General features: G+C 43.7%; 1 protein-coding gene across 1 annotated transcript; it reads right to left on the bottom strand.

Annotated features, from left to right (window-relative positions):
- Positions 1-5,155: 5,155 nt before the first annotated feature.
- LOC124165169 lies at positions 5,156-15,452 on the bottom strand. Its single transcript, XM_046542465.1, has 2 exons — positions 14,659-15,452; positions 5,156-5,467 (listed from the first exon to the last, which is right to left on the bottom strand). The coding sequence occupies exons 1-2, from the start codon at positions 15,080-15,082 to the stop codon at positions 5,439-5,441; spliced, it is 453 nt and encodes a 150-aa protein (XP_046398421.1). The 5' UTR covers positions 15,083-15,452; the 3' UTR covers positions 5,156-5,438.
- Between the last annotated feature and the right edge of the window lie 980 nt (positions 15,453-16,432).

Here is a 16,432-nt window from a genome sequence, read left to right as displayed (position 1 = left end):
TTGATAGGCCGTCGGCGACCACATTCTGTTGTCCCGACACATGTCGAATATCGGTAGTAAATTGGGAGATGAAGTCCAGCTGGTTGAATTGGCGGGGTGAACACTTATCCTGACGCTGTTGAAAGGCGTAGGTAATGGGCTTATGATCTGTAAAAATGGTAAAATGTCTTGCCTCAATCATATGCCTGAAATATTTGACACCTTCGTAGATCGCCAGCAATTCCCTATCATATGGACCTTATTTGCCTTTAGCGGAATTTAATTTGCGGGAGAAAAAGCAGAGTGGTTGCCACGTGTTATTGACATACTGCTGCAGAACTGCCCCCATGGCTAGGGTGGAACAGTCGGTTACGACAGCCAACGGTGCATATGGAATGGTGTATGCGAGGAGGGTGCTCGTTGCAAGGTTGTGCTTACAATCCTCGAAGGCCTTGAGTAGCTCCGGCGTCTAGGTGACGGGCTGTGCTCCCTCGATCCTAGGGCCTGATAAGACGGCATGCAGTGGCGCTTGGTGCTCTGCTGCATTGGGCAGGAACCTGTGGTAAAAATTCAAAATGCCCAGAAATCGTCTTAGTTGCTTAATCGTTTTCGGAGGATTTTAATTCTTGATTGCTTCCACCCGGGATTCCAGCGGGCGTGTGCCTCTTCGAGTTCCGGGAGAATTCTTTTCCCCCGCACCACAGCCTCCATGCTCCAGAATTCGTCCAACAACTACGTCACTACATGGCTGAGCAACGCCCAACTACTGCATCACGGTACAGCAACCCTCGGACTTTTGTCTTTAAGGACCTCGCCACAAAAAGTCACGTCTTTCTTCGGCAAAATAGAGTCCGTGCAGCACTGCAGCCTCCTTATCCCGGTCCATTCGAGGTGCTGGAGTGTGAAGGGAAGACCTATCGAATCAACGTCCGTGGGAAACCAGTGAATGTATCCGTGGACCGCCTCAAGCCAGCACACTTGCTGTCTGAACTATGTCCAACACCTACCTCTACCCACATTAATATGCAAACAGACGCGGAACAAACATCTCCACCAATCATCACTAGCCGGCCGAAGTGTCCAGCTTCCAGACTTCTTCCGTCCGTAGCAACGGTCTCCGGGGGGTGATGAGGCGACCGTCTGGCGGCCTGTAGCAATGATATTCACGCGAAGTCAAAGGCAGCGACTGCTTGGAGGCCCAGTCGACAAGCAGCCGCTTCCCTTGAATATTGTGGAAAGTTCTAGAAGCCTCAGTAACCTTCGCCTGATGATATATAAGCGGCGAGCATTCCACACCAGACTCTCAGTCGCTCGCTCGTTCGCCGTTATTGTACGTGCATGCATAATAATTCTGTTAAGTAAGATTCTGTCATTATCGACCGACACGCTTCATACTTATTTAGGTCAACTGGGTCAATACACAATCTTAGATTTCTATTGGGCTCCTCTGTAATGACTAAGTTACAAATCCACTCCCTCCCAGTGACTTTTTTAATTTTTTCAATATTGTTTTCACAAACTAACCTTTCCAACTCCTCTTCCAGTCGAAACCTTAAGGCCGAGGGTACCCTTCTAGGGGGCCTACAGACAGGTTCGGGTATTTGGGTTGGGTAATGATTGAGCATTTTTGAGGAAAACAACCAAAACCATCAAATACACCTTTGTTTAATTTCAAGAACTCACTCTTAGGAGTTGTTCCCTTCCTTGAGCATACTCTCTTAACCAAATTTAAAGATAGACACCCCGGTAAACCCAACAGGGGTTGGGAATCACAATCTACAATCACAAAATCAAGATGTGCATCCTTCCCTCTATATTTACAACACATCGTAGCTATTCCCATTGGCTTAACTTTGGCTCAACCGTACGCCTCGAGTAGCATGCTGCAGTCTAGTGGGCCGAACATGAACACTTTCATTCATACTTTTAAATAGCTTTTTAGGCAACAAATTAACCTGGGCCCCAGTATCGAGTTTCATCAGCATTGTTTTACCGTTCAATTCAATCTCTTCGTGCCACTCATTTTCTCTAATGCCCTTACTTTTAGATCCCACCGCACTCACACTGACACTAACAAGGTCGCAATAGATAGATGACGTATCCGAGTCACACTCGTATACATTAATTTGGCGAACCTTGTTAATTCTGCACACAACAGCAAAATAATTCTTTTTGCCCCACTTTGCACACACTTTGCCAAATGCGGGACAATCGCACGTGGCGTGTCTCGAATCACACCGTTGGCAGTGAAACACGTTATATGAGCGCTTTTTTTTTAACTACTCACAGCGTAGCCCTTAAGTGCACTTATATCACTGCTTTGATGCCTTCCTTTTTTCACAACTTCAACAGCAGTACCGCTTTATGTAGCCATTGTTGGCTACTAGATGACCTTTGCCTGGCGTCTGCTCTGCTCTACAGCTCTGCAATGAGCCGCTGCTCTATCATGGGTCAAATCTTCAATGCGAAGGAGAGCTTCTTGAACCGCCTTATCCCTCACCCCGAAGACAATGCGGTCCCGCAACACAGACTCTTCCTGAGACTCCACCCTGATGAATCGGCAATTGAGGAGCATCCGAAAGTCGGCGAAAAAGTGTTCGAAAATCTCCCTTCCTCCTGTATCCATTGCTTGAACACCTATCGTTCAAAAGTCTCGTTATTTATCGGAGCCACATATAGTTCGAATGCCTTTTTTACTGCTGTTTAGTCTTTCCTCTCCGCTTCTGTAAGCCCGAAGGTCAAAAATAGAGATAATGCAGGCCCGCCAAGGATGTTTAGAAGAACGGCGGCTTTAATGGCATCACTTTCTCCATCTTGCTTCGTGGCAATCAGGAAATTTTCAAACTCACTCATGAAGCTTACCCAGTCTATGTAAGCCCTCGTGCCGTGGAAGCCATCAGGCTGCGGTAGTCTAACATACAAGGCCATTTTCTCCGAGTTCCGTACCTTGGGCTGGCGCGGTCTGACGCTATCTCGCATAAGTCACTAATAATATGTATCTATTACGATAGAATGATTCCACACGACTACACCATGTTGTATTTTTGGTCCAGCAGGGTGATGCGGATTAAAGGAGCAAGCCGGCACTGGATGGCTATGTATTTACTTAATAGCTCATACAAATTATCACTTTACCGTAATGGGGAATAACGGGAGTAACCACCAGTACCAACCTTGGGTCTTTCACCATTTCTCATGGACCGGAAGTCCATAGATACCAACCGAAGGTTAGGTTTTTTCTGCTACAAATACAGCCCCTTCTACTTTACTTAGCTTGTTAGGGAGGTCAGTAATATAAATTACAAAAAGAATACGACCATGAGGTACACCACAAGAAGCCTCATTAATTTTAGATCAGCATTGGATACCATAATGGGACACCACAACAGACTGATGCTTGTCTTGAAGATTTTACCCACTGGTTTGCAAATCCTCTTACACCCAGGTGATAAACTTTAACTAACAAGGGGAGAACACGTACCTTAAGCTCTGCCTTTTTCAATGCCGTATTTTTTATGGCCTTCGGAATGGTGAACACATCCCTTAACTAGTAGTGGTTCCGTTGAATGGGCCTTAGTGTGGCTGTAATTAATTAATTTTCATGCGATACTTTTCACAAGCAGACTATAGTTCCATGATATCACACCCCTCACTGGTCAGGTGGGATAGTGGTAGTGTATGTGACTCCCACCCGGGGGGCCAGGGTTCGGGGCTTTGTTACGGCAGTATATTTTGCTTATATTCATTGTGATCATAAGACATCATTTTCATTAATTGTAATTGCAGCAAGCATAGACGTGAGACTATTTTTTTATCATCATAATGGCATTTAGGTATTTAAGCAGTGTCATTTCAGTGATCATTCACAGGATCATGTGAGCAAAATGGAACATGTTCTTATTTCTTTCGCGATTTTTTCACTTATACACCACGAATGATTTCATTTGCGTGATCATTCAGCGTGTTCATTCATTGTGCATAGCAGCCTTAAGAATTTGAGCTACATGGCAGAATACAGAATATATTTAGAACTCACTCACAAATTACAACAAATTAATGGATGATGTCATCAGAAGTTGGGAGAGTTACACCGATGATCCTTATGCTAAACTAACCACCTATGTAGTTCGTAAGCTGTACTCCCAGCATATTTCCCACAGCCTTTCGAAATCAGCTGTCCATTTAAATTTGTCAGATTCAGATAATAAGTAGAAAAATTCAGATAATAAGAGTTCATCTGATTATTATTCACGTAAAATATACATCTGCCACAATATGGTTCAAGAGTAGTTGTTACAAACACCTTATTAGATAACAAATGAACCAGAATATATGTCCACTTTACACAATGTATGCAATGTGTAAAATATTTACAAAGTTTACAATACTAGCTGATCCAACCAGTGGTGCAGTGAGGGGGCGTTTTGGGGGATAAAACCCCCGCCCAGAGGTCAGAGAAATTTTTAAGTTTAATCCGTTTTACTTAATTGGATTGATATTACCAATAAAATATAGTAGGGATTAATAAAGTACCCCTCACAAAGCCGTAAAACTCACCATTTTGAACCATTTACCTTAAAAATGCGAAATTTAGTAATCTTGCACCTACCGCTTATCCTGGAGGGTATTCCATACCCCCACACACCCCAGTATTAGTTTCACCTAAAACCTCCCCCTCCTGTCTTAATTCCTGGCTGCTCCCCTGCATCTGGCAACTGGGAAAGCAAAGGTGTTAGAAGATAAAAAGCAACCTGTATGGTTTTTTTGAAGGGCTATTCGAAATGTTTACTTTAAGCGGTTTTCAGATGTCAGTGCGGTTTCAAGGAACAAATTCACTAAATAGATAATATGTATAGGAGCATCATATATTTTTAAATTTTATAAGCAGTGAAACTTTCATCTTTCATATTATTTTTCTCTTGAAATTGCTATTCTTATTAACTTTTATCCGATTTTTAAGATCCAGAATAGAATACATATTCATTTCCCAGCATGCAATTTCCTAAATTTTTCCGGGGGAGGACTGGCCCAAGTCCACCGGTAAGGGGAGCCCTTGCCGAGGGCCCCCAACCACCCCTGACCGCCCCTACAAGGAGGGACTAGAAGAGGGGGCCTGAGGATTACCTCCCAGCAGTAGTGGGGGGTCCGAACTGTTGTATCTAATAACAAGTCGGGATCACGGTACTAAAACTCCCTTTATTGGGCACATGCCGCACACAAGATTACACAGGTATATTCTGATACATCAGCACGCGCCAACCAGCCCAGCTCCATCCCTGCACACGCCACGCCACACCGTTGTCTTTCGATCCCTCGCATCGCCGCTGCCGTTGCCACGTATCGATACCTTGCCCTTCGATACTTTGTCGCAGCATGGCGGCAACTTCATACTCTCTCCCCAACACTCCTCCCCGGCACACAAGAATGATGTCGAGCCCCGGCCATTCTTTGCTGGGGTGTCACAAATCTGCAAAATATGCCTGGAACCCTGCTGATAATAAGGAGAATCAAAGGGAGGGAATTAGGTACAGTCACTTTCAAAAGTTTTAGGACAAAGTTTGTGGCGCCACTTCTGCTTCTCAAGAAAATTTAGTTTCCCTTACTCCATTTGTTTTCCTTGCTCACGCACTGCAAATATTTCGCTTCCATGTGAAGATATATGAACAAAAAGGGAGAAGTTACTTGCTAAATTTATCGTTTTGTTTCGATCTTTGATGGATTTAATGATTAATTTCGTGTGCATACTCTATGTCCTTGCTCCGGTTTTCACTGCTGGTATGATATTATGTATCACAAAAATCTCATCGTCAGAAGCCGTGGTGGCGTAGTGGAGGTAATGCGACGTCGTCATAGTAAAGGTTGTTGGATCGATTCCCCTGCTCGGAATTAAGATTTCCACTTTTTTTTTCCTTGGTAACTCCTTTTGTATTTAATAATGGGTTTCAAATAATTTAAATTCGCTGTAATCGATAAATACTTTTTTTAATGGTAAATGGTAATATACAAGTTAAGAATTGGGCAAGGCAAGGGATTGCTAGTACTCATTTTGAAAATTATGGATTTGCAAAAGGGGTAACCGTAACCCGACGGTAAGGGGCGCATTCAAACCCAGCGTTGGTATTAACTTCGTGATTTTAGATTGGCGATGAAGGGTCATACATAGCGGTTGATTATTGCATTAATTAGGTTAGAAAGCTGTTGATTATTATGATTTTCTGCAATGAGCACCATGCTTTATCACACGTCTCTTGAGACTGGTGATAAAGCACAGTGCTCATCACCACAAACCTTAGTCTGGGGATTCAAAATAGAGCTTCGAAATTAAACTTTTAAACGCACTATTTATAAAAATTCCCTGGGCAAGACCCCCGGTATGGGCTTCCCCAGTATTTTTTTATGAATGGGCACCCCTGCATATATATTGTGGCGGAACATGAAAACGCCACCTATTTTACTGGGTGGGGAGGGCATCAATGGTCCCGAGTACGGAATGATCGAACGATTATTGAGTACTTTGAGACATAAAAAAAATATATTTTCCACTTCAGACATAGCATACACACACACTTATCGAAATTAAATACCCTGATGAGAATGAGGTGAACGAAAAGTGCACAAGATGATATGGTTCAATTGCCCCCCCTCCAAAAGAAATACAAAAAAGCAACAATTTGTGATTGGTAGAATTCGTGGGCCGAGTTTACAATTTGCCCAAATTAAGTTTTTAGGCTGCTCTCGTGGTAACACTGAATCAGACTTCTGACAAGGAGTCAACAGTTTGGTGATTACATACGGCGCACCGGGATAGAGAGAAAGAACCCAAATATTTTGGCTACACAGTTTGGGGATTAATTCGGGTCTGGGCGAACGAGCACGGGGACGGGTCGCTGACTGCGACGTTCTTACGGTTTCGTCGGAGCCTTGAGCAGTAGGAGCCGTCGATGATGCGACACGTTGGACCCCAAATGTCCGTGGGATCGGGGGCTGTCTTCCTCCCGACCTCTGGGCGTTGGTCCTGCCTGTCGCTCGTCTGCAATCTTGCTCTCCGCTGCTGGCTACCTCCGTAGACAATCTCGTCCCGCTAACAGCACTCTTTGGGTACACCCAGAAAAATGACGACCAATCTGGCACGTCATCAATCCCTTTCTGCGTCGATCAGGATAGCGTTTCTCGCCCGTCGACCAAACTAGCATTTCTCGCCTGGAGGCTCTCTCCGTCCGCCGCTTTATAGTGATATTGGAGGGGGATGATACACAGGGGATGGGTTTTTTGGGACAAGAGGGGTTACACTTGGGCCTCACTGTTGGGTGGGGCAACCACCGGTCCGAGCTGACCAAACACTGAACATTTGTGAGTCACTTGTACCTCATGCCCGGGGCATGACACACTATTACGCACACACTCAGACATACCCACGCTCATCCACACATATGTGATCATCCCCTACTCGGGTCATTACATAACGAGAAAAAATACGTGACATAAGGTCGGTATGTCACAATATATCATTATTAAAGATGGCGGAAATAAGGAATTCGCCAATATTTGAATCCTCTTTCAAGTACTGTGTTATGGCGAATGACAAATAACTTCACTTGCGCGTTCAGAGCACGTTAAAAAAGATAGGGAGTAGAGAAAACTGGCATCGGCTTTCTCTTGTTCTTAACGAAAGGCGCCAAGGGTCTGAACGTCACATGCGACGGACAGATATTTTGTACTTGCAGTGTTACCCACACACCACACAGGATGGGAACGACATTCAACAGAAAAATGTCCACCACCACCAGATTTTTGAAAAAAGCCCTCGGAGAGAATTACCTATGCACTGTCAAAACGAAAATCTGTCTCCGTGAAATTACCCACTCATGCAATACACTTACCGTAGCAGGCACATAGCGCTGGAGGGTAGTAGAGCTGAATAACCCACTACAACTCTTAAATAATTTCAAGTTTTTCTAACTTAACTTAGAATCGTTTAACAGATAAACCTTTAAATATTGAAAAATGAAAACTAAAGGAATGAAGTAAATTCTATTACCATGACAAATTATAAAATGAATCCCAGGTAAGTTAAGTTTGTGTATATCAATCATCTCTCCCCGAATGATCAAATAAAAATGACTTAAAGTGAAAATAATAGTTAAATAAATAATCAAAAATAATTACTTGCGAACCCAAAACTTATGGATAACTTTAAAATTGTTAATTTGATTGCCGTGTTTTTTTTCAGTACATACGTATAAAAAATAATTGTAAATTTTCGTAACATCTTTTATCGACCAATAAAAGTAAAAAAATCAAAACATGATACAAAAATGGCAAAGCTTGCAAATTATTCTTCGGAAGGCGTAAGCGTTGGTTTTATCTAATTAATAGCGAGTAATACCGCCATTATTTTCTATAACCGCCTCCAGTCTGGAGCTCATAGAACGAACGAAATTCTCGCACACCTGAGGACGGCGTCCAATCGATTGCCATATTTGGCGCACATGACCAATTTCTTTCTGTGAATTTTCTAATTTTTATGTTTTAACTTATCAAAATTTAGACATTGTGGTTTTATAAAGCAGTTGATAAAGCCCAAATCGTGGTGAGCCATTTATAACTCGGTTTGGTAAAAGTGCACTCCGTAAACGTGCCCCGTATGTAAACGAGCCCGAGTGTACACTACATATTTGGGTTTATTCTGCTCTAGCACCTTCTGATATACAACATTTTTGCTTTGTTATTACACGCACGAACAAATGAAGCGGATAGTTTACCAACACTGAACATGACACATATAATTGTTCATGAGAAAAACATGGATTTCCTAAATTCAGACTACAAACACTCAAAGGTTGACATAGTAATTAGCTAATCATCATCGCGAATGAAACACGAAGCCGAAATTTGAATTTATTTGAACTCATAGGGCATATCAGATGGGATCATGGGAATCCTTGGAATGAGAATATCCTCATCTTTGAATTTACCTTTTAATATAACCGCGTGAATCACATTGATTATCGGTTTTTTATCACCTAACATGTTCCATTGCATATTTTAGGTTTCAAAGGTTCATGACCACCGAGTCAACCTTCAGCTGTATATTGTGCGGTGGTAAGCCAGTAGTCACATCTAAGAAGTTTAAAAATGCAGATGGATAGTTGGTGACTTCATCTATTTTAGTAACACAGTCAATATATTCGAGTAAATGCAAATTACCAATTATTTGCAAATTTCGAAGTTTCGAAGAAGTAATCCACATCTTCGTCTTGAGCCGCCAAAATTGCTCGCTCGCTCTAAAATTTGTGATTATTTTGCTCATCAGTCATGTTCGAGAGCACTTTGTTGAGGAGTTCATCTTTCGATGAAACGAAATTGCAAAAATGCCGAGGATATGAAATAAATCCGCTCGATTCGTCGACATGAACACGGCCTTTACCGATAGTCAACAATTTTTATGAGGCTCAGTCATTAAATTGGTAAAAACAAAACAGATCGTTTAGTAAGTAGAATGACCGACTTGAAATTGAGCTGTTGAAGTGTTGCCAACTCCTAAAAATGTCCCCTAGCACCCATATTAATTTCTTCCATGAACTGATATTATTTTGAAATGTTAATTCTGCTATTCGAGGTTGATACGATTCCAAAAACTTCCATTCATCTAGAAAATCGTTCAAATATATGTAGCCGTTCTCGAGTTATAAATAGTGTAACAAACACGATTTACGACTTTTTTATGAATATAAATATACTTAGATTAATTAAATAAATAACATAGAAGCACTAAAAAAGGAACACTCACAAAATGTTTTTCAGACGTTTCTATAGGGTTACCCACCATTCTCAATGAGTGAGACAGGATTGCTGATGTCTTCTGTGGAGTTTAGGGGGGGGAGGTTGAAGGGGTAGGTGGAGGTGAGGGGGAATTGGGGAGGAATTGGCTGGTGGCTAGCAATTAGCGACGTTCACCCTGGCGGTTTGAACGCTGTTTCCACCCAGGTGTGCTAGTATTTCGCTTTAGGAAAGGGAAAAGCACTGCTCGAAGGAACTATTTTGTGTTGGAGTACTGGTTCAACGAATGGGAGGGACTTGGTGGAGAGGCGATGGTTGTTCATTCGAATGGATACTGACGTGGTGCATTCTCTAATGTAGTAGGCAGGGCAGAAATTGTAGGAGAGTCGGTAGATGGAATTAAAGGAAGTATTTAAAGGAAAAAGGAGAAAAGGAAAATTTGTTGATGACTGGTGGGGAGGTGGAGCGAAACAAGAAGCAGCACTTGCATCTTGGGCGGTTGCATGTTGAGGAGGAAGAAGATAGGGGGGCAGTTCGGGGGAGAGAGGGGCGGGTGGATCGGAATATTTGCGCACGTTGGGCGCCTTTCTGTGGGTGATAGAAGGGCGGGAAGGGAGGAGATTGGAAGTACTTTGGTTTGCGCTGATGATGGCGTAGAGGTCTCTTAAGATATTTTTTTTATTTATTAGGGCTGTTTAGGCCTTCTTCTTAATCATAGGATAAAATTCTAGATTGTGCATTCGCAATAGGGTATAACATCAACAGGTTTCCATTAACAGCTCGCCGATTACTTGGATGAATCCGTTCAGACAAATTAGTTGGATCTTTGCATTGATTGAAAACTGGAAAACACATTCTACGCAAAACCCAAATGAAGTATTATGTGATGATTATAAAGGCTATTTGCTGTATGTAAGTCAAGTTGGACGTCATATAATGACACACATATCACCCGTCTCAAGGGACGGGTGAAAAAGCATGGTGCTCATTGCAGAAAATCATAATAATCAACAACTTTCTAACCTAATTAATGCAATAATCAACCGCTATGTATGACCCTTCATCGCCAATCTAAAATCGCAAAGTTAATACCAACGCTGGGTTTGAATGCGCCCCTTACCGTCGGGTTACGGTTACCCCTTTTGCAAATCCATAATTTTCAAAATGAGTACTAGCAATCCCTTGCCTTGCCCAATTCTTAACTTGTATATTACCATTTACCATTAAAAAAAGTATTTATCGATTACAGCGAATTTAAATTATTTGAAACCCATTATTAAATACAAAAGGAGTTACCAAGGAAAAAAAAAGTGGAAATCTTAATTCCGAGCAGGGGAATCGATCCAACAACCTTTACTATGACGACGTCGCATTAACTCCACTACGCCACCACGGCTTCTGACGATGAGATTTTTGTGATACATAATATCATACCAGCAGTGAAAACCGGAGCAAGGACATGGAGTATGCACACGAAATTAATCATTAAATCCATCAAAGATCGAAACAAAACGATAAATTTAGCAAGTAACTTCTCCCTTTTTGTTCATATATCTTCACATGGAAGCGAAATATTTGCAGTGCGTGAGCAAGGAAAACAAATGGAGTAAGGGAAACTAAATTTTCTTGAGAAGCAGAAGTGGCGCCACAAACTTTGTCCTAAAACTTTTGAAAGTGACTGTACATGGATTAGGGGCAGGAATAGGCCCAATTTGGACCCACACACAAAATCACAGGTTCATCCGCTCTGGGGGTCTTATAGTTCTTTCACTTCTCCTTTGTCCCACTGGCTGCTGACCCTTTGCGGCCAGTTGAGTCCGCATAGCCGAATTCATTCCACTATGGCCACCCTTCTCTTTGCCCGGGCCATTCGGTTGGGGTGGTGAAGTTAGTGGGAGCAGCATCCACCACAGGGGGTCGGCAGATGATAGTTTCTGTGGGTGTTTTGCTTTTGATGCTGTGCACTTTCTCAGCTGATCAACATGCACCATTCGCTCCCCAGTGGGAAGCCGGACCCGGTAAGTAGTCTTGCTCAAACACCCTGTTATTTCTCCCCTTAAAAAACGTAACAGACCTGCTTTAGGATTCTTTACTAACACTTCCTCAAAAAGGGAGAATTTTGGGAAGGTTCCCATCCCCGCTAGTTTTGCTGACTCAGCCTTACCCTTGTTGAGACCCCTTCCATTGAAGTGGGGGTTAAGCATAGATAAGAACGACCTCGGTTGGTGCTTAAGAATAAGGGAAGCTGGGGTAACCCTTGATATGGCATTTGGGGTGTTTCTATATTTTCCCAGAAAGTTCATAATCATACCTTCCAATTCATCTCTGGTCAGGACCCGTGGAGTCTCTGAAAAATGGTTAACCAACATTTCCACTACCTGTTTACCGAGACTCTCCTTAACTGTGCGGACACCTCGTTCTGCCAGGCCATTAGAAGAGGGATGGTAGGGGGGCTTTTTGTGACCTTGATACCATTTTTCTTACAGAACCCAATGAATTCACTAGATTGAAAAGGAGGGCCATTATCCGTGACTAACTCTAGGGGAATACCGAACATGGCCATGAACCCTCTTAACTTTTTAATAGTGCTTTGAGCATTGGTGTTGCTCATTGGCCAGGCTTCGATCCAGCGGGAAAAGCTATCAACCAAAATGAGGATTTCATACCCTTGAAATGAACAAAAATTTAGGTGGACCCGTTCCCATGGTGCATTTGTTTTTGGCCAGGGCACTTAGTATCTTCCCTTACTTTGATTGGCCTGAGTCACCTGGCACGTTTTGCAATTACTAGCCAACTCCTCTATGTCATTATCAATCCCCGGCCACCATACCTGAGATCGGGCCAACAGTTTCATCCTAGCGATGCCCACATGTTGTTCGTGTAGAAGTTTTAGGACATATTCCCTTAAGGCTATTGGAATAACTACTCTATTGCCCCAACATAAGCATCCTTGGGAAAAACTCAGCTCTGACCTGCGGATGAAGTAGGGTTTCAGGCTCTCCTCGTTCTGTTGAGGCCAGCCCGACAAGGTATATGTCTTCACCTTTTGCAGTGTTGTATCCTGCTCAGTAGATACCTGAATCTTTAACGTATTCAAGGGGGATTCAATTTGAAATATACACTCTTTGTCCTCCGTCATTTCTGTGGGGAGGGGTAACCTAGACAGCATGTCAGCATTTTCTACCGTCTTTCTATAGATGACATCATAGTCATAAGCCGCGAGGATGATAGCCCATCTCTGCAGCCGTGAAGCTGCCAAGGTCGGGATACCTACTTTCGGACCAAGAATTCTCCTTAGCACTTGTGCATCTGTTACAATACAACATTTTTGTCCATACAAATACTTGTGGAACTTCCGTACCCCAAAAATTATGGCTAATGCCTCTCTCTCAATCTGGGCGTAATTCCTCTCAGCAGCACTCAAGGTAGCAGATGCACATATAATCGGCCTTTCTGCCCCCTCAATTAAGTGGCACAAGACCGCCCCAACACCATAAGGAGAGGCATCTGTGACCAAGTACAAAGGGAGACCTGGGTTGAAATGGACCAGAATGTTGTTTTCCTTGAACAGCCCCTTACTTTTCTCAAAGGATTCCTCTTCTACTTCTGACCACGTAAATGCTACCCCTTTTTCTGTTAGCCTGTGCAAAGGCCTCAGAATGGTGGATGCCATTGGAATAAATTTACCATAAAAGTTAAACATACCCAAATAAGACTTTAACTGTTGAACAGTGGTGGGTCTGGGGCAATTTAGGATTGCATTTAACTTCCCCTCAATAGATCTAATGCCTGATTCATCAATCTTGTGTCCTAGGTAGTTAATGCTAGGTTTAAAAAACTCACATTTTTCCAAGTTCACCCGGATTCCATATCTGTCAAGCCGTGCCATAACTGCCTCTGTTTTTTCCTGGCAATCCCTCAGGCTTTTTCCTGCAATCACTACATCATCGATGTAGCATTGGACGCCTTCTGTACCCTGAAGCACGGAATCCATGACCGATTGAAAGATACCTGGGGCACTGGATATTCCGTATGGTAGCCGGTGGACTTTGTACAGGCCGAATATTGAGTTGACCACTAAAGCCTCTTTGGATTCCTCTGATAGCGGGAGCTGCATGAATGCCCGACTCAAGTCTAGGGTTACAAATACTTTTCCCCCCGATAAACCGCTCAAAATATCATCTAATCTAGGGAGTGGGTACTGATCTCGTTCTATAACAGTACTGTGCTTTACTGTGCTTTTGTAGTCGATACATAGCCGCAGTTCTCCATTTTTCTTAGGGACTACCACCAGGGGGCTAGCCCATTTGGAGTGCCTTACTGGCTCGAAGATGCCCTGCTCTACTAACTTATCTATTTCTTCTTTCACCCGATCCCTAATTTTGAAAGGCACATCATAGGCCTTCCTGAAGATGGGGGCTACCTCCGGCTTCAGCGCTATGTGGGCCTTGAAAAAACTAATTTTTGCCTGTCTGTTGCCATCGAACACTGAGGGGAATTTTACCAAAAAGTTACATGGAGACTCTATTTGGTTCACACTCAGGCAGCCTCTCCAATTGGGTTTTATTTCATCTAACCATGCCCTTCCCAATAATGGGAGTCTAAGCTCTGACTTGATGACAACAAGCCTCAAGCGGAAAACCTTTTCTACCCCCGGATTAACTTTCCCGATGGTGACGTTAATCATGGCTTGCCCTTCTACCCCCAACTCTGCCCCTGAAGCAGACTTTAGTCTCAAATAACATTTTCTCAACGGGATTTTGGGAAACAGGGCTTGAAACTGGGAAAGACCCATGACAGTGACTGATGCCCCGCTATCTATTTCAAAAACAATTTGGATTCCCTCGACAAGCAGGGTGCATTGACATACCGCCGGGCCCATAACTTTACCCACTTCACCTGTGGAATGTATGCCGTTGATACCACCCTCGTCCTCCAGAGAGACACCTTCGGCTGCTACTCCGTCGTGGCGGCCGTCTACTCCGTGAATACGGGCGGAGTCCATTCTGCACACCTTGGCGATGTGACCCTTCCTCCCGCAACGTCGGCATTCCCATGTCCGCACCACGCAGGAGTCCGGGCTGTGACCTCTACCGCATCGCCAGCAGCGGGGTTGATTTTGTTGTCCTCCTCGTCCTAGTGGTGCGCCGCCTCGTTGTCCTCTGCTTCTCGCCGGTTTCGGCCCTTGTTCCACCTTCAGTACACCCTCCGGTGGCGCAGCGACGGCCGGAACCGCGGCTCGAAGTAGCTGAGATTGAGACTCAGCCTGCCCCAACTCCTGGGCGAGAATACAGGCTTTTTCGAATGTCAGCCCGGGCTCCATGACGAGGCGTCTCTGCACGACCTCGGAAGAGAGGCCGCAGATAAGCCTATCCCGCAAGGCCTCGTCCAGGAAGCCTTTAAAATTACACGTAGACGCCAATTTACGTAGTTCGACAATGTAAGTTGAGAGGGTTTCGCCGGGTAACTGACTGCGCTTATAAAACCGAACTCTCTCAGCGATTATTAGCCTTTTTGGTTGGAAATGGTGAGAGAGAACACCGACTAGCTCGGTGAATGACTTGCTCACCGGTGTCACTGGGTCCAGGAGGTGTTTCAGGACACTATAAGTCTCCGGTCCGATTAATGTAATGAACAGCGGCACTTTCTTTGTTTCTTCTACGTCGTTCACTATAAAAAACTGATCGAGCCGCTCGACGTAGGAGTTTAACTCCTCTTTCGCGGGGTTGAACTCCGACACGTGTCCTATCATGACTCACGGAACTGGTCGTTTTTTTTATCCTCGTTGCCAGATCTGTTGTATCTAATAACAAGTCGGAATCACGGTACTAAAACTCCCTTTATTGGGCACATGCCGCACACAGGATTACACAGGTATATTCTGATACATCAGCACGCGCCAACCAACCCAGTTCCATCCCTGCACACGCCACGCCACACCGTTGTCTTTCGATCCCTCGCATCGCCGCTGCCGTTGCCACGTATCGATACCTTGCCCTTCGATACTTTGTCGCGGCATGGCGGCAACTTCATACTCTCTCCCCAACACGAACAAAACTATAATTTATCTAGGTAGTGTAAAATTGATATACCACAGTTGGGGTCTATATCCTACCTACACCCTATCCCCTCTCTGGATCTGCTGCTGACTGCGATCCCCTCTCCCGTTCATCCGCCCTTCCCGGCAAAAACTAATAGCTTCAAGAAGTGAATGTGAAAGTCTTGGAATGGGCTGTCCTTGAAAGTTGCAGCGGTGAAAGTGGAAACCATTGGTTGTAGCCACTGCTGAGGAAGGGTAACAAGGTTCAAGCTGCCCCTTTATGTTTCAAGAATTTTTAATTCAAGAATTTAAAAATAGTTCTGCCACGGCCTTAGAGAATGAAGTTTTTTTCATGAAAGTGTGGCAGCTTTTTAAAATATTTGATATCTTGATAAATTCATTCTTATGAAGATTGTCTTTTTTCAATTGCAGCTTAAAATTTCTATTAGGATCATTATGATATCGGTACACATTTAAATGCGTCTTTGGAAACGTATAAGAGAGAATTTGGCCACCTCTCTCCATCTCCCTGGGTTCCTCACTCTCTCCCATGGCTCAGCCAAGAGCGAGGAGATGCAGCAGTGAGTTCATTCAGCTGAGGGAGAAGCTTCAGATATGCTCAATGAAAGTTTT

This window comes from Ischnura elegans, chromosome 9, assembly GCF_921293095.1.
Source record: "Ischnura elegans chromosome 9, ioIscEleg1.1, whole genome shotgun sequence".
NCBI classification, from domain to species: domain Eukaryota; kingdom Metazoa; phylum Arthropoda; class Insecta; order Odonata; family Coenagrionidae; genus Ischnura; species Ischnura elegans.
Note: the sequence above shows the minus strand (reverse complement) of the source record. Positions and strands in the feature narration are given on the sequence as shown.